The sequence below is a fragment of the Canis lupus genome, chromosome 9, assembly GCF_011100685.1.
Source record: "Canis lupus familiaris isolate Mischka breed German Shepherd chromosome 9, alternate assembly UU_Cfam_GSD_1.0, whole genome shotgun sequence".
In the NCBI taxonomy this organism is placed as follows: Eukaryota; Metazoa; Chordata; class Mammalia; order Carnivora; family Canidae; genus Canis; species Canis lupus.
This window is the reverse complement of record NC_049230.1, coordinates 32,800,693-32,819,037: the sequence shown is the minus strand read 5'-3', so window position 1 is coordinate 32,819,037 and position 18,345 is coordinate 32,800,693. Positions and strand designations below refer to the sequence as shown.

General features: G+C 45.2%; 1 protein-coding gene and 1 long non-coding RNA gene across 2 annotated transcripts; one reads left to right on the top strand and one right to left on the bottom strand.

Moving 5' to 3' along the window:
- The first annotated feature begins 118 nt into the window (after positions 1 to 118).
- Positions 119 to 10,450, top strand: LOC111097543. The gene is made up of 3 exons (XR_005364058.1): positions 119 to 219; positions 9,478 to 9,564; positions 10,177 to 10,450. It is a non-coding gene; the product is annotated as an uncharacterized LOC111097543 (long non-coding RNA).
- On the bottom strand, positions 7,902 to 8,846 carry OR4D2C (olfactory receptor family 4 subfamily D member 2C). The gene is given in 1 exon segment (NM_001388810.1): positions 7,902 to 8,846. A coding segment is annotated over 1 exon segment (945 nt).
- Positions 10,451 to 18,345: the final 7,895 nt, after the last annotated feature.

Genomic DNA, 18,345 nt, shown 5'->3' with positions numbered 1-18,345 from the left:
AGGGCAGGAACCTGTGCTGGGGGCAGTTGGAGTGGGAACATCAAAGGACATGAGGATGGACAGCCAACTAAGCATGGAGGCCACTTGCAGAGGATGTCACAGTGGGATGCCCCACCCACCTACACCCAGGGTTGGGTGTTTGGGAAGCTTGGCTCCCTCCAAGGCATGGGTGAGTTCTTCCCTCCGTATGTGGAGTCCAGAACTCGCTGCTGAGGATGGGTAAGGCTCTTTACAGGCTGCGGCCTGCTTGGACCTAGAGACTGGGGACTTATGCAGGAGAGCTCTTCCTCTGAAAATGAAATGGGCAACATGAGAGCCTAAGACTGAGCCACACAGGAGGGAGGGATTTGTTTGAGACTCACCAAAGAGACATCCTGGGGGTGACGGGAGGAGAGGCTGGTGGGGACTGGGAAGAAGGGGGCCAGAGCAAGGGTAAGGGTATCCTGTGGGTCAGCCCTTCACCTGCTCCCCCTCCCTCCCTGACGGCCATGGGAGTATGAGGCTCCTGGGGGACTTGGCACCACTGGTCCCGTAAGCATTCTGTCCCCTTTGCTGACTTGTCTTGGACCTCCATATGCCGTCCCCTAAGGAAAGGAGCCCCCGGGCTCACACGGTCAGGCTCCTGCCACCTCCCCCCAACCCCCGGAGCCCCATCTCCTCTATTCTTTACCCTCTAAACCCACTGGCTTCCTGCTCCTACAGCAGGCCTGTGTCTACCTGCTGTGGGTTTCAACCATGAAGGCCCTTCTTTTGTGTCTGGTGATTCCTACTGACCCTCAGGTCCCACCTATAGGGAGCCTTGCCTGCCATGGCCCCACCGGCCAGGACTCAGGTGGCTGGGCTGTCCTGTTTCCTGCTCTTACAGTTCCTTTCATAGAACGTGACATCATTGTAACTACACGTGTATTTTTGTGGTTGGATCTGATTAAGCTCCAACTCCCTAAAGGTCTGTGTGTGCCTGTTCTGTTGCTCACTGTAGCCACAGCACCTAACACAATGCCTGGTATAAAGCCTTAATAAGTGTTTGTGGAATGGAGGGATCAGCTGTGACCTTGCCCGTCATAGCTCTTGGGCCAGGGAATGGATCTGCTCCTCTTCATCTTTTAGGACCTGGTACCCCTGGTCAGTGGCATTGGTCTCCCTGGGCTGGGCCAGCTCTGGGTTACTGGGTGCTGTTGTGGCCCAGACCCTGGACCAGAAAGGAGCCTTCCCTCTCTGGCACCTTTTAGCTACAATAATACCCAAGAACCTTCCCACCCACCCTCCCCTGGCCATCTCAAAACCTCAAGATTCTGCAAGCACTTTCATAAGAACCGTCCACCAGCTATGATGGAGCTGCTGGCCACAGGTCCTGATTGGATCTCTTTATCTGCTCAGCCCCAACGGCCCCCATGGAAACAGCTGCTGTGGAACAGGGCTTGGGGCCTGCTGGGCCTGCTCCTGTTCCCAGGGGTTTCTGGGAATGGGGTCTTTGGTCCTATTCTCATGATAAGAACACAGGTCTGCAGGGTGCAGGGCTTGACTCAAACTGTAGTGGCTCCACACTGCGCCAGAGGCCAGGTCAGGCCAGGAGTATGTGCACGTGCATATACGTGTGCTCCAGAGCTGAAGACTGTCCTGGACAAGGCTGGAGAAAACTCACTGTGGGGCCTTGGAGAGCTAGCCTGGAGGCCTGCTTCACACTGGCTCTGTGACCTTGAGTGAGGGCTTGATCTCTCTGATCTTCTAGTAAAGTCAGCAATAAGGGGGAATTTCAGAAGACAGGAGCAATCTCTGGTGAGCGCTTGGGAGATGCTTGGGTCCAGATTAGGGGGCGGGGGTCAGCCGAGGGCCAGCGCTCTTCCTTTCTCTTTCCTGCCTTGGCATTATGTGTGTGGGAGCTGTACCTCACCTCCTCCATTGGACTGAAAACTCCCAGGGGCAAGGGCTGCGGGCAGGGAAGAAGGATTGTGGACTTTCAGACAAAGCAGACCCTGCTTTGAATCAGCAATATAGTGAGTGAGAGGGCTCAGTGGGGCATATGACCCGCAGAGCTCTGCCACTTGTGCAGTCACTGAGGCTAGGAAGTACCAGTTCCAGAGGGAGGACTACAGCTGGCGTAGTATGGTTTATTGTCCTTGTCATTTGCCAGCCTGGGCTCTGTGCTTTACTATGCTCACTTGAGTCTTCGCTATAGCCCTATGAGGCAGGTGCTGCCTCTAAGAACTCAGTTTTATTGTTGAAGTAGAGAGAAAACTTGTCATGGTCTTGGAGCCAGGGAGGGGATCTCAATCTGGGTCTTACTCTACCAGCTGCTTCCTTCTTTCCCGAGCTTCTAAGGGCACAGGTGTGACAGACTGTGAAGGTGACCTGCGCCTGAGCACACAGGCAGGCCTGGTGGCCCCTGAGTAGGACTTGAGGACAGTCTGACAGGCCAGGCTGGCTGCCCACCTGTACTGACCAGGCTCCCTGCTGGGTGAAGCTGCTGTGGTGGCTGCCCCAATGTGTGGGAGGAATGGAAGCCACTCTGGAGTAAGGGGGGGGCAGGGAGGAGCACAGAAAGAGGTAGGGGCTGGCTCTCAGAGCCTAAGAGGGAGGGCTGCACACTCCCTCAGCCCCCCTGGCCTCACACTGTAAATAAAAACCCAAAACAGTCTCTCCACAAAAAAGGGCCCACACTGATCCATTTTTGCATCTTGGCATCTCAATACCTCTAGAAAGAATAAATGCCTGAAAGTTGTAGAAATTTAGACACCCTGTTGAATGCAATAGTCTCTTGCTTGGGACATTTATAATTTAGAAGTTTTAAAAATGCAAACAATGACTTGGGTGGCACCTGGCTGGCTCCGTGGTAGAGCATCTGATTCTTGATCTCCAGGTTGTGGGTTTGAGTCCCATGCTGGGTGTTGAGATTACTTAAAAAAAAAAATTTTTTTTTTAAACGCGAACAACAACTTGTAAGACTGTGCAGATTTTACCCCTACCCTCCCCATCACAGCCTTCCCAGCATCTTTGGTGGGGGTGATGAGCCTGGGGGTGGTTCCAGTCCTTGGCAGCACTGGAAGTGGCTAGAACCAGCACCCAATGTCCAGGGCAGGAAGCCTACTAGCCAAACCCTTTCTTCTTTTTTTTTTTTAAAAAATAAGATAATAGTTTTATTTTAAATATTGAAAGCACCTATTTGTTTGTTTTGCCAGATGGTAATGAGTACATGACTATTAATAGGGGCAACCAGAAGCCCTGTTCTGGTCTTTCCTTGGCTGTTTCTTATTTTTCCATTTTTGAAATTGAAGTTCGATTTGCCAACATATATACAACACCAAGTGCTCATGCCATCAAGTGCCCTCCTCAGTGCCTGTCACCCAGCTACCCCATAACCTGCCCACCTCCCCTTCCACTATCCTTGTTCATTTCCCAGAGTTGAGAGTCTCTCATGTTTTGTCATCCTAATTTTTCCCACTCATTTTCCCTCCTTTCCCTTGTAATCCCTTTCACTATTTCTTATATTCCCCGTATGAGTGAATCATCAGATTGTCCCTCTCTGATTGACTTACTTCACTCAGCGTAATACCTTCCAGTTCCATCCCTGTTGAAGCAAATGGTGGGTATTCGTCCTTTCTAATTAGCCAGAAGAGATGGAGTCAGATGTTCTCCCAGTGTTCCTCCCTGACACAGCTCTATTGCTGAGGGGGTATTGGGTTGGTGGATAAACTCCAGAACCAGAAGGTCAGAGAGATCTGCTGCCAAGGACCAATATTTACGATATTATTTGCTCATTTATTCTTTCAACAAATATTTGTGGCGAGCCTTCCCATGCTAGGTCCTGTGCGAGGCCCTAGGGTTATATGGTGGTGAGCAAAAACAGGAGAGACATGAAACAAACATTGCCCCCTGCAGGTCTGAGGAAGGAAAAGCCCTAGCTAGGTACACCCTCATGTAAATGTGAAAGGGTACTCCTAAGTCCTTTGTTAGACTTTCCTAAGGAAACAGCTAGTTAGTGCAGAACTTGAACTTGAATTGGTCTCTTTTCTACACATTGAATTTTTAACCTCCTCTACCAGGTCTGACCTCTATAACTCATTCTCTGCCTGGCAGCCAACATGACTTTTAAAAAAAAAAAATTTATTTATTCATGAGGGGCACAGAGAGAGGCAGAGACATAAGCAGAGGGAGAAGCAGACTCTCCACAGGTAGCTTGACACAGGACTGGATCCCAGGACCATGGGATCATGACCTGAGCCAAAGGCAGATGCTCAACCACTGAGCCACCCAGGTGCTCCTCAACATGACCTTTTAAAATATAAATTAGATCATGCTACCACCCCAACCTCCATTCAAACCTTCCAAAGACTTACTGCATTTAGAATACAATTCAGGCTCTCTCCTTATCTGGCTCTTATCTACGCATCCATAGTAACTTAAAAATATATCTACAAATTCTTTGACACTCCTCATTCAAAAGATAGAATTTAATTCCCTCCTTGGAACGTGGACTGCCCTGGGTGGCTTACTTCTGTCTAAGAGAATGTGGTAGAGATGCTCTGTGACTTCTGAGACTACATGGTAGAAAGGCTACCACTTCCACCTGGCTGTCTGTCCCAGGACACATGTCCTTGGAACCTAGCTACCATGTTGTGAGAGAGCCCAGGTTACATGGGTAGGCCAGTCAACTGCCCCACCCAGGTACCCAACTGACACCAACATCAACAGCCAGACATGGGAGAGAGTGAAACTCAAATGATTCTACCCTTCACCTTTTAGTCTTGCAGCCAAGGCCCAAGAAACAAAGTTAAGTTGCCTCTGCCATGGCTTGCCAGAACTCCTCGCCCCATGGAACTTGTGAGAGATAATACAGGACTACGAGTTTCAAGCTGCTGGGTTTGGGGTTGATTTGTTATGCAGCAGTAGATAATTAATACAACATCTTAGAGCTCCTCTCCTACCAAGATCCTCTGTTCATCACACTCCACTTACACTCTCTTTTATTTTCCCTTTGGCCACCAAGTTCATTTTTACCTCAGGACCTTTGCATTCACTGTTTCTTCTATCTAGAATGCTTGCCCATCACCTGGATCTGGCCTGACTGGCTCCTCACTATCCAGATCTTTGCTCAAATGTCCCCTTCTCAGAGATTCCTCCTCAACCACATCTTATAATATTGCCCCCCGCCCCCACCAGTCACAGTACTCCATGAATTTCCTTTATAGTCTCTATTCATAAGATTATTTATTTGTCCATTTATTACTTATCTACCTCCTTACACTCCTTCCTTCCTCTTTCCAACACCTCCTGTGGAGAGGAGGAAATGACGGGTCTTTTCCTTATGAGAGTTCTCACTGCAAGGCAGTGGGTCTCCTGGTCTTTGTGGCTCCTCTGTCCATTCATACCATAGGACAAACCCAGGGGCCTGTGGGCCCCATATCCACATTCTTGGGAGGGCTGCAAGAGGCTTCCTGAGGCACATTCCCTGTCATGGGAGACAGGGTTACAGTTCGACCTCTTCTTCCCCCCCTGACCTTCATCTCAGAGGTCATCCCCACAGCCTTGCTGTTTTATTGACATCAGTACAGAATCAGAGAGAGCATGAGGTCCTCTCTTTTCACTGCTCACACTCTCCTCCATAAGGCCACTGATTTCTCACCTCTTTAGTTCTAATTCTTTCCCCACTTTTCAGGGTCCCCCCCATATCTCATGCACACACACACACCCCAGTTTCATGAAGGGCAGGGTGTTGGGAATAACCCACTTGGCAGGGAGAATTTTAGCTTTGATATTGTTTAAAGTTGCCCAGGCATGGTACTTACTGAAGCACCTTTAGTCAGTTTTATTGTTTTAACTTTTCCACTGAGAAAGAACGACGTATGGCCTGCATGGGCATGCTCTTCCCTTTCCTTGGTGTGGCCCAGCATCCAGGAGATGCAGGAGACATGGCTATAGGGAGCTCTATGGGAGGCATCATTGTCCTTCATGGCCCACCTGCTTCCTCTCCCACTTTTAGCTCTCCCTCAATCTCAGCTCCCTCAGCAACTAGTTGTTCCTGGTTCCTATTGCATTGGACACATGCAAAGACTATTGCATACTCTTCTGAGGACTCCCTGCATCCTCATGGTCCTGTCCTTTCTTCTCTTGGTTCAACCAAAACGAAGTCAGTTTTCCTAAGAACCTAGGGATACAGAGGGCAGGTGGGACAGAAAAACTAAATTGGAAACACTCAGTAAATACTTGTTTAATGGTTGTTTAATGGATGAACAAAAACATGAATGTCTAGACATAAATAATTACAAGTTCCTTGGATGGTGTCATTTAAGGAATACTCTGCTTGGGCCTTTTATGGCAAACATATCTGGGAGGGGAATCTGTCCACCCACGTGCTCCTTCTCTGGGAACAACTCTCAACCACAATATCTGCTGGAGGGATGGACCTCAATGCCCATGCTTATGTCACATGACCAGCACATCCTCTCAGCCACATGGGACATGTGACCCAACCTCAGCCCATCAGATTATTTTCATAGGGCTTTGGAATTTGAACCTGAGACACTGAGCTAGTTGACTGCAGAAGGCAGAATGGGAAGGTCTGGTTTTCAGGCTGAGGCTCTGAGTCATATACAAGGTGACTCTTAAGGACAAAAGGAGGGCAGAAAAGAGGAGAGACCAGCTGTGTCTGTCTGACAGCTTCTTATTCCCACAATACACAACTTCAGGGAGGACTTTAAACCTCCTCTTTTTATTGAAAGTGGCAAAGGTCACAGCCCCTTGCAACTGTTACCATAACCTTTCTCATCAAGTCTCCTGAACAACCTGACCCCAAAGCCCCAGCATGAGAATGAAGGAAATACATGATAGATGTGTGGCAATGAGGTCCAGGAAGAGAGAAAGCAAGGAACACCAGTAAACTGGCCCACGTGGAAGGAAAGACTGAACTGGCAGAAATCAACGTAGGGAGGGAGAGAGGGAAAAAGAGGTGGGGATAAAGAGAAATAGCACACTGCTAGAGAGCACGGTCTACACACAAAGTACTACAGCAGGCCTCAAATGTATGTATACAAAAATGAATAAATGAGTAAATGATCAGATCTTCCCCACTCAATTTGCAAGAAGTGTGCAGTCTGAAAATCGGGTTAGGAGGTAGAGATTGCAGTAAGCTATTAGGGCCTTGCAGACATGCCCCTGAATCTATGTTCACTCTCTGTTCTCTATTTTACTCTTGGGCATGTTACATGGCCCTCACACCCTCCCCAGGCCTCCCTCACTGACTGAGGAATTGCCACCAAACACTCCCCATCCGATGAGAGAAGAAATGTCAGGCAGAATGATAACAATGACAATAATCCTTACCTAGGTTCTATGTAAGGTTTATAAAATATTCGTACACATTTTTTTTGGAATCTTGTAACAAATCGGTGAGATTGTTGGGACAGATATTGCTTCATGCCAGTCCTGTGCAGAGGAATCCACGAGTTCAAGAGAGGCCAGGTGGCCTCTCCGAGGTCACCAGTCTGGTGACAAATGGGCCAGGGGCTCCCAGTTTAGGGCTAAGTCTTCAAAGGCCTGTGCTTTCTCTAACATGTTTGGACACAGACCAAAAGTGGCTGGGAAAACACATAAACTAGAACTGCTCTCACTGGGGAAATACCTTTCTTGTAAGGGGAAACCATCCACCAAGGAGAAAAGAAGGGTGGCTTTCTGGAGCCATGAGAACTTCTCACTGTAGCAGGAGTTTTAGAACTCCAGCATAAACCTTAGCCACCAAACAGGACTTGTTCCTTTTTCCGAAGAATCAGAGTAAGGTGCTTAGTTTCAGAACTCAGTCACTTCTGTGATGACCTCCACAACGTATCCACAAGCTGTGAAGACAGCAGGAACAGTAGCTCTCCCTCCATTTCACAAATGGAAAAGCAAGCCAGGGAGAAGTGACCTACTCATTGTCCAAGATCCCTTTTACAAAGCAGCCGGCGCCTCCCTAGTCTCCTCACTGCTGCCTGCACCTCCTGGTTCCTCAGCGTGTAGATCATGGGGTTAAGCATGGGGGTCATGACCGTTTGGCTGATGGACACAGCCTTGTCCATGGAGAAGGGGGTGAAGGGCCGAGCATAGAGGTAAATGCTTGGAATGAAAACCATAGACACAACGACGATGTGGGTGGTACAGGTGGAAGCTGCCTTCCTCCTCGCCTGCCCAGAGTGGGACCTCAGCATCACCAGGATGACAGAGTAGGAGGCCAGGAGGAGAAAGAACCAGATGATATCCAACAGCCCACTGTTGGAGATCATGAGGAACTCCAGAAGGGACGTGTCAGTGCAGGCAAGTCTCAGCACTTGTGGGACATCGCAGTAGAAGTTATCCAGGATGTTGGGGCCACAGAAAGGCAGCGGGAGCATCAGAGCCAGTTGGGAAATGGAATGCACAAATCCCCCTACCCAAGCAGCAACCACCAGTCGGACACAGAGCTGAGTGTTCATGATGGTGACATAGTGGAGGGGCCGGGAGATGGCAACGAGGCGGTCATAGGCCATCACAGAGAGGAAGAAGACCATGGCACCTCCCAGAAAGTGAAAGAAGAAGATCTGGGCCATGCAGCCCTGGTAGGAGATGGTCTTCTTCTCAGAGAGGAAGTCCACCAGCATCTTTGGGGCAGTGACAGAGGAGAAACAGAGGTCCAGCACAGCCAGATTTCGGAGCAGAAAGTACATGGGTGTGTGGAGTCGGGTGTCTGAGGTCACCGTGACCATGATGAGGAGGTTTCCCACGACAGTGGTGGTGTAGACAAACAAGAACACCAGAAACAGGAAAAGCTGGAGCTCTTGAGTCTGGGAGAGTCCCAAGAAGACAAATTCTGATACCCACGTGAGGTTCTCTGGCTCCATGGTGGTATGGAGAAGTCCATACACCTAAAGAATCTGAACCACAGGCATTGATGCAAGAAGTCACTACTTGCCTTTTTTTAGTGCTCTGGAGCTCAGAACTGAGTTGTCCAGGTCTATATGATGGGCATCTTGCGTGTAGACGATATCACTATGTGCTGATTAAATGGCCTTGTCTGTAGGGAGCTTACAAGTTGGTGGCATAATATACATTCTTGAGATATCTTAAAGCCATCCAGAGACCTATCCAACCTGCTCTTCAAAGACTTGGTGTGACATAGTGGGTACGGGACACTCAGAGGCTAACAGAACATCAGTCAAATTTCAGGTCTTCCATTTCCTTAAGATTTGACCTTAAATTTACTTAATCTCTCTGGCCTGTGTCATTATCTGAGTTAGGACGAAAAATACTTTATGGGACTTTGTGAGGGCTAAGTAGAATGATACCTACAAAGTTTCTAGAACAGTGTCTGGAAATAAATGATAATCACTTTCTGTGTCATCTCCTCCTCTAAAGACATCCTTCCTTCTTCCAGTCTCAAATTTTTCTACCGGTCCCTCTTCACACAATATTTAACACATCATATAATGTTAATGAACTTTTTATGTTGTCTGTTTTCCCTCCACAATACAGCCCTGTATGATCCTACGGACATACGGTCTCAATTTCACAACGTATCTGTGCCTCTCCATGGCCCTCCTTGCTCGCAGTCAGTGCTTAGTAAGTACCTGGTGTTGACTGCTGGGTTGGGTGAGTGGCTACAGGGTGGGCAGGGTGGTGCAGTGAGCCTCTGGGAGCCCCTGGGACATGGTTAGGTGCGGGGGATATCCAGTTTTCTCCACCCCTTAGTGTAGGTGTTCCCTTACTTGGTGAGGCTCCCCAGAACATAGGCAACCCAAGAAGCAGAGGAATACGGGACTCTCATTACATTGAGTAACAGATGATGAAGATATTGTTTGAAGAAGATGCAACTCTTCCAAAAGGAAGTACTGCAATTTCAGAAGATGGTACTGAATCCACAGGCAGAGGAGAAAGGAAAATGTTGCAGAAATAGATGGGGAAATTGAGGAGGAACTAAAGGAAGAAGAGGGAGGGAGGGGGAGGAACAGAGCAGGTGAAGGAAGGGAAATGGGAGGGGGCGGGCAGGGGAGGGAGAGAAAGAGCCAAAGCTGGAGAAGGAGGTGATGGAGTAGGAGAAATGGAGGGGGACAGGGTTCGGGGGTCAGGGGGTGGGGGCAGCCTCTCCCATCCTCTCTCACCTGCCGCTGCTGCCCACTATCCAATAGAGGTCTCTCTCTTCTTATGTCTCACATCCATTTGCTCTCCCTCCAGTCGACCTTCTGCACGGCTGTCCCGGAGGCCAACCCGGACCTGGTCAGGGGCCTCTCCCGTTCTCGCAGTGGGGCTCCGCGCGCTCGCTAGCGTTCCTTAGGAGCCAAACACTTTGTAGATCCCGTCATAGTGGAAACACCTGCTTGCATTTGTGCATACAGCATGCACTCAGCCTGTCCTGTGGGCCGTCAAAACAAAGCCTGTGCCTGCCTTTCTAATCAGGATCTCTGCCCCTGAGGACCACTGGCTCTTTAACGGACTGTAGTTTCTTAAACATGCCACCTATTCGCTTATTTCCATGTGCGGTTCGTCGAATTCTGTTTGCTACCTTCTCTGACTTAGAAAATACTTGGACCTCACCCTCTCTGGCGCTCATCTAGCCCATTCTGCCCTACAGAACTAATTCCCATTTCTTGGGCTTCTTGTAATATTTTAAAACACCTCGGTTATAGGTTTATCATCATTTATTTGTTCCATCTTCTCCCATCAACCGACATTATAATTTCCATATATTAGTAACCCCAGAACCAGATACAGCCACTCTGATACACATATCTCAATGACTGTTGTCAAAGTACCGTATCAAGAAGTAATTGATTACATGGAGAGTTTTCGAGTAACGTTACTCATCCCCAGCCCCTACCTCAGAAGGCTGGTTCTATGTCCAGTTGCTAAGATTACTGAGTCTTACATGTAACCGGAAGCTGCTGTTTTAACAGCAACTTCCCCCTGAATTACTTCCAGGGGGTCTCCTCACACTTTAGATTTACTACCTTCAAGTCTGTCACCTATTTATCCTGGCCACCACCCCCATCCTCCCCCTACCCGCCCCGCAGGTGTTTTCAAGAACCCAATTACTGCTGACCTATCAGCAGGTGAGGAGACCATCAGTCTCCTCACATGCGTCCTCATCCTCATGGGCATGACCCTGGGGAAGAGGGCCTATCCTCAGGGAGAAACTATTGGATGGGCTCAGGAAGCAGAACTGGAATGATCCCCTCTGGGGGCAACGGAGCAATGGGAGTTGTTAAGAAGTCGCTAAGTCTTTCAAAACACTGTTTGAGAGATCTGCCTTGGGTGCAATACACAAACAGAAACCCTACCAAGGACACTGAAAATTGGAGAGATTCGTGACATATAGGATTAGGAGGCCAAGATGAGAAATGACAGAGTCCCTTCAAAAGAACTCAAATTTCTGGGATTTTTGGAAGGACCCATTTCATGGAACAGTGGTTCACATACTTGAGCATGCATTAGAACCACGTGCAGGGCATGTTGAAACTCAGAAGCCCCATACAGAAGGCTTGATTTAGTAGGTCTTGCGTGGCACCTGAGAATTGGCACTTCTAAGAAGGTTTCAGATGATGCTGATGTTGCTTCTCTGGGGCCAGTTTGAGAACCACTTCAAGTTTGTCAGCACAGCACATGGATGGTTCTCTCCCACAGCATCACCAACACCACTGGTTTGATATCTCAAAAAATAATTTTAATTGATCCTAACTTGGGCAAGTCATAGGTAGGAAAATGTATACTACCTTGGAAAGCGGAACCCTGTAAACTGTGTCTCTTATTTGCCAACCAGACCACAAAGTTGATTCCCCATTCATATCCAATTCTACTGGACCATCTATGAAATTCTAGTACTCCATATATATGAGTATTATTCAGTAAGATCTTTCCTCCTATACAAGGACTAGTATAGGGAGTACATATGTTTTCTTATTATGATGAACTGGTCAGAATTGGAATTACCTGGCTTTGTAACTTTGGTATACTATAAAAACTGATTTCTTAGAGCTCTCTGTTCTACATGAGATTTCCAGATTGGTTTGAGTTCTCCAGTGCAAATATTTATACTTAACAAAATGAAGTCCCTCTGGCATATAAAAACACCACACGAAGCTTTGGTTGTTTTCCCCATATAAGAGCTATAGATTTCAAAAGCTCATTCTTTCCAATATTTAGCGTTTTAGTCCATTTTAAAATCCAGCCACTTGTAGAAATAGTCTGGGTTAATGCTGGGGAAGGCAATAGGTTTTACCAATCTCATTAACTATCAGACATCACTAATTGTAACATTATTAACAGTAATTAAATTACCTAGATTGATTTCTTATGACTCTGATCTAGCTCTCAATAATAGAGCCCATGTACATTCTAGTTTATATAGTTCTCCTCTCAAGGAACATAAATGTCTGTAAAATGTCTACTAAACCACATCTCTACCCCAAAGTCGACTCCTCAGTGTGAGATTGTGGATAATTTATGTTTTAAAAATTGAGAAAATAAAAATAAAATTGATCACACTGTGGCTTATTGTTTTTGAGTTTTGTAGCTGGCCCATTGTGAAAACTCAGAAAGATTGTTAGCATGAGCGGAAGCTATCTTCTCTGAAGAGCAGGAGGGCACAGACAGCATGTTTGGGTGCACAGGGCACCTCTATGCACAGTGCTGGATATACCAAAATAAGACCTACATTTTGCTTTCAACAAACACACAGTCTAGTTGGGAAAATAGACCCAGAAACACATGAACGCACTCATTTCAAAGAGGAAACAGCTCTATCAGGAGAAAGCTCAAAGGCTAAAGGGCTGAGCAGCTAGCATTTCCTGGGAATGAGGGGAAAGCTTCCCAGAGGAGGTGACTTTTGAACAAAGTGGCAGTTTACACATGTTGGCAGAAGTGTGTTCCTGGCAGGAAGAACAGCAGCCCAGAGATGAAATGGCACAGCATACGCTCCTGGAACCCTGAGTGCCTCAGCAAGGCCAGAGCACGGGGCAAGTGGTGGGGGTGAGGCTGGAGAGAAGGCAGGGATCAGACTCTGGAGAGCTTTGAGAACCCAGGTTAACAAATTTAGAGTTAATCTGACAGGACATGAGAAGCCAGTGGAGGACATGAGCAGGAGGGTGGCCTACAGATGAAGGCCTCCCTGGCCACAGGAGGAGGGGAGATGGGAGGTGGGGAGAACAGACAGAGGGGAAGCCATTCCTTTGTTTCTTTGCACCCCATCTTGCTTCATAAAAGACTTAATGAGGGTAGTTAAGGGCCTGTAACTTCACCTGTGTTCTTGACTCATCCCATCCCAGCTTCAAAAACCCTTAAAGATGTGAAGAGGGTGAAGAGAAGAGAGGAGAAGGGAAAGGAGATGGAAGCCAAGAAAAGAAAGAGGAGGATAAAAAGGTAATTCAAAAAAATCAGGGAGTCAAAGCCAATGAGCCAGCTGGGATCCACGGCCCAATGATATCAAGATACTGCTTCAGTGACTCTGTGATGCTCTTGGCTTTTCCGTCATGAGCCAAGATGGACTCCATGGCTTCATTCATCGTGTATGTCCTCATACACTCTCATTCAAAGGCTAGAGGTGAGGAAAGGGATGCGGGCAGTTTCTTTCTCCTTCTGCCTTTGATCTCTTGGCTTTAATCATAGAGGAAAAATCTTTTCCAGAAGCTCCCTGGCAAACACATTTTTTTGTTGTATTTGTCCTTCCTGGATCATAAGAACATGTGGGCATTCCTAGCTTTTAAGTCTTCTGGCATTGTGAACACCTCTGTTAGGGGACCATCACGGGGGAAGTGGTTGGGGATGACCATTGGGTGGGCCCCCAAGAGCAATGCTATGTTCTCATAAAGCACCTGGGAACAGGAATGAATGTAATGGGCCAGAGGCAAGAGAATCTTGGCGATGATGCAAAGTTTCTCTGACGGAAAATTCATAATAGCAAAGGTCACAAACTCAAATCCGAGTAATATAAATGAGAGAGGGAGGTCAGGTAGGAATCTCTCTATCCAAAGAGGTACTGAGGCTCATCACCCACCTCTGTGTAGTGCAGAATTCTTGCATCTGAGCCAGAGACAGGAAATCAAGATTTTTTTTCTCTAGAGAAAAATCTTCAGAAAAATAAATCTTTATGTGTTGACACTTGGGGGGCCTTCAGCAAATAGCGAGTTTCTACCTGAACCCTAAAGCGAAGTCTGAAAGCTTTACCTATACATACAAAGCAATTAGCATTGTGTTGCCTTACTCTTCCTGTAGATAAATGAAGGTCACCAGGAGTTTAAGAAAGACCACCAACACAAAGAGCAAACATGAAGTAAATAGAAAATGAATGAGAAGAAAACAGAAATGGCCTGGGAAGCAGAAAAAAACTTTTAAAAAATCTCCTGTTTCTATAATTAGCATCCTTTGAGAGAAGCAAGAATATATAAGAACCATAAAATAAGAACAGGACAAGAAAGAGCTCTCAAAAATCAAAATATATTGACAGACATGAAAACTATAATGGAGGAATTGGAAAATTGAGTTGAGAGAATCGCTTCTGATATAGACTGAAAACGTAGTTTGAATAGGGTTTCCACAGGATGGGGATCAGTGTGGATTGTCAAAGCCTGGGTGTCCCCTCCTGGCAGCTCCCCTTTGTGGGCGTTCAAGCAAGGTGAGCACAATGTCTCCATGGGGAGACAGCTCAGTGCACGGAGCCAGTTTAAAGGGATAAGAAATATGTTTGTGTAGAGGTCTGACACAGGTGTTGGAGACCAAGCAGGGTGAGGATGGGGTCCACCTGGCGGGGATGGATGTTGGGATGTGAGGTTTGGGAGCATGAGTAGGATAAGAAAGCTGCCTGCCTTGGGGGCTGCCCTGCAGTGTGATACCAAAGCCCATATGGAGGGAGAAAATGGAACTGATATGGGAGATTGGTTGTATAGAGGGCAATGAATCGAATAGGTTAGTAAATTAAGAACAGAGTGATATCAGAGAAAATGGTGGAATGGAGAACTCCAAGGGTCCATCCCTCCATAGAAACACTTTGATATATATATATATATATAATCAAAGAATAGAATTGAGAGTCCAGGCATAAATCCATAAATTTATGGTCAATTAATTTTCAAAAGACTCTTAGATGGGGGGGGGGGGGGGGGGGAACTAGTCTCTTCAACAAATGGTGCTGGGGCAAGTGGATATCCCATGAAAAGAAAAAAGCCGGACTACTACCTCAGACCATATGTGAAAATTAACTCAAAATGGATCGGAGATCGAAAACGTAAAAGCTAAAGCTATAAAACTCTTAGAAAAAAAAATAGCCGTGAGCATGCCCAGCACCCAAACAGTGAATGGCTCCTAAAAGCCATTCTTCAGCAAAAAGAATCAGGACTGTTTAGAGAAATACTTGATTCCAGAGCTGGAAGGGGAAACTGCAAGATAAGCGTGGGCATGTCACTGGGGCAGAGAAAGTAAGGATGTGCTCAAAGAAGAAAAAGAACACAGGAGCCAGCTAAGAGAGACTTCAACTAGCTATAATAGATTATAACTCAATTGATTTAAAAAAGGAAACTATAAGTCCACACAGATAGAAATAAACAAAAGAATAAATCAGAAATTTGCTAAGGAACCAGATATTGCATAGTCTCAAAGTACCTCCCGACAAAATATTTGCTATTTTTAAAGATAGTTATAACGAACGTGAGAAGTCTAACAGGTAATCAAAGTGATGGGATGATTGTAATGGGACAAAGTGAAATCACTCGCACCTTATAAGATGCAACAAGAACACAGCATGACTCCTAGGAAGTCCCTGAAAAAGTCACGAAAGTGCATTGCCTGGATCTAATCACCATGAAACATCAGAAAAATCCAAATTAAGGCACATTATACAAAATCACTGGCCCGTTATCTTTGAAAGTGCTAAAAATCACCAAATTCAAGGAGAAGCTCTTCCAGACTCAAGGACCCTAAAAAGACACGAGAACGAAATGCAACATGCACTTTTGAATCAGATTCTTTTTCCATATGACTTGACTGGGACGTTTGACAAAGACTGGATTCTAGCAATGTGTTGTTATGGCATTAATGTTAATGACTGTATGGCAGTATCATAGGAAAATGTGTTTGTAGAAAATGCATGTTGGTGTATTAAGGAATGGTGGGCATCATATTGGATACTTACCCTCAAGCCGTCAGGAAATAGTCCTTTATACTATACTTGGAACTTTTCTGTAAGTTTGAAATTTTTCAAGAAATTTTTTAAAAATTTTAAATATTTATTTATTTTCGAAAGAGAGTGCACTTGTGAGTAGGGGGAGGGGCAGAAGGAGAAGGAGAGGAGCAGACTTCCTGCTGAGTGAGCAGCCTGACAGGAGGCTCCAACTCAGGACCAAGATCATGACCTGAGCCTATATCAAGGGTCAGTTGCTTAACCGACAGTCATCCAGGCACCCCCCAAAATTTTTAGGTTAAATAAATGTTTAAGTTAAAGTAAAAAAAAAAAATACAGAGGATATCTTTCTATCCTCTGGGTGAGAAACAATTTTTTTTAATTAGGTATCAGTAAGAGTTAATATTAAAATGAAAGGCTGATACATTGACTACGTTAAAATTAACATCACATATAGAGAAGATATTGCAATGATACAACTGACAACAGAGCAGTAATCAGGTGATAATGAGAATTCCTACATTCACTAGAAAAGAGTCAAAAGAAAAATTAACAAAAGGTATCCATGGGAGAAGTGAATGCAATAAAAACATAGAAAGAAACATCAGGGAGGAAAGAAATGCAAATTTCTATAGACTACAGAGAAATATTTTTTACCTACTAAACTGGCAAAAATTCTGGATGTTATACACAGCTGATAAATTACTGAACACTACATCTGAAACTAATGATGTACTAGATGTAGGCTAATTGGATTTATATAAAATTAAAATAAATTGGCAAAAATTAACAGCTCTGACAATATCAACTGTTAGAAGAATGTGAATCTATGGGAATACTTAAGACACCACTTAAGACCGTGTAATCTGGCACCAAAATTTTGGAAAACAACTTGGTACTATTCTGTAAAGTTATAGCTTTGGAAACCTCAAAACTTAGCAATCCCATTACAAAGTATATAACCCATAGCTCCTCAACATAGCAACTGAGGACAAATAGAGGAATATTCAAAATAGCACTGTTGGCAATAGAAAAATAAAAAAATAAAAAAATAAAAAACAGCAACAAAAGAACCTCACAACAAACCAGAAACAACTCAAGTAAGATTAAAAATAGAATGTTGAGTGGAAAAAAAAAAACAATTCCCAGTTTATTATGTATACAGTAGGATATTTTCAGAGAGCTCAAAAAAAGCAAAACGAAACAATATACTAATAATTATGTAAAAATGTGATAAAAGTGTTTTATAAGCAGTAAGACGGCAAATGCAAAATTCAAGAAAATGGGGCAGCCCGGAGGGCTCAGCGGTTTAGTGCCAACTTCAGCTCAGGACATGATCCTGGAGTCCCAGGATCGAGACTTCCTGCATGGAGCCTGCTTCTCCCTCTGCTTGTGTCTCTGCCTCGCTCTCTCTCTCACTCACTCTGTGTGTGTGTGTGTGTGTGTGTGTGTGTCTCATGAATAAATAAATAAAATCTTTTAAAAAAATTCAAGAAAATGGTTTCATTGGGGGAGGAATGAATGAATGTGAGGAAGAGGACCCTGTGGGTAGGTATCAGTTACTGGTAACTTCTATTTCTTGAATCAAGTAGTCTTTATGGGAGCTTTCATAATGCTATAATGATTTATAACTCACATGCACTTTACACATAATCTTTTTTGTAACAATTATTACACTACACTGAAAATGGAAAGAGGAAATACTCTGAACGTTCATTAGATTTTCAAATTTGAAAATAAAAAGCCTCGAAAAAAGACTGAAAGAAAAAACTAGTTACATGGTTTGCCCGATGTTATATCACATGATTTTTATATTTGATTCTTACAATAAATGTGTGAGGTTTGGAGGTCAGATAATAATTTAAGCAAGTTCATTGAAGAAGAAGTCATGAGGCCAAGTGCTTCATCCCAGGTCATCATCAATTTGGTAAGTGATGGGTTAGGGCTCTCATTTAAAGATTAACCTTGAAATCTTGTACTGTTTCCAACAATCCAGACTCACACCAAAACAGAGTATTGGAAAATAGATAGGCAGTAGATAGCTCTTATGGAGGAATGGTGTCATCATAACCGGGAACCGTCCACCAGGAAGGCAGAAATTAGAGTGTGGTTTTCCAGAAAGCTTCCATGAGATTACATCTTATTGTCATAGAAGAGCTCAAATCATCCATCATGAATAAAAATAAGAACATTTTCTTGCAGACATGCCCCTGAATCTATGTTCACTCTCTGTTCTC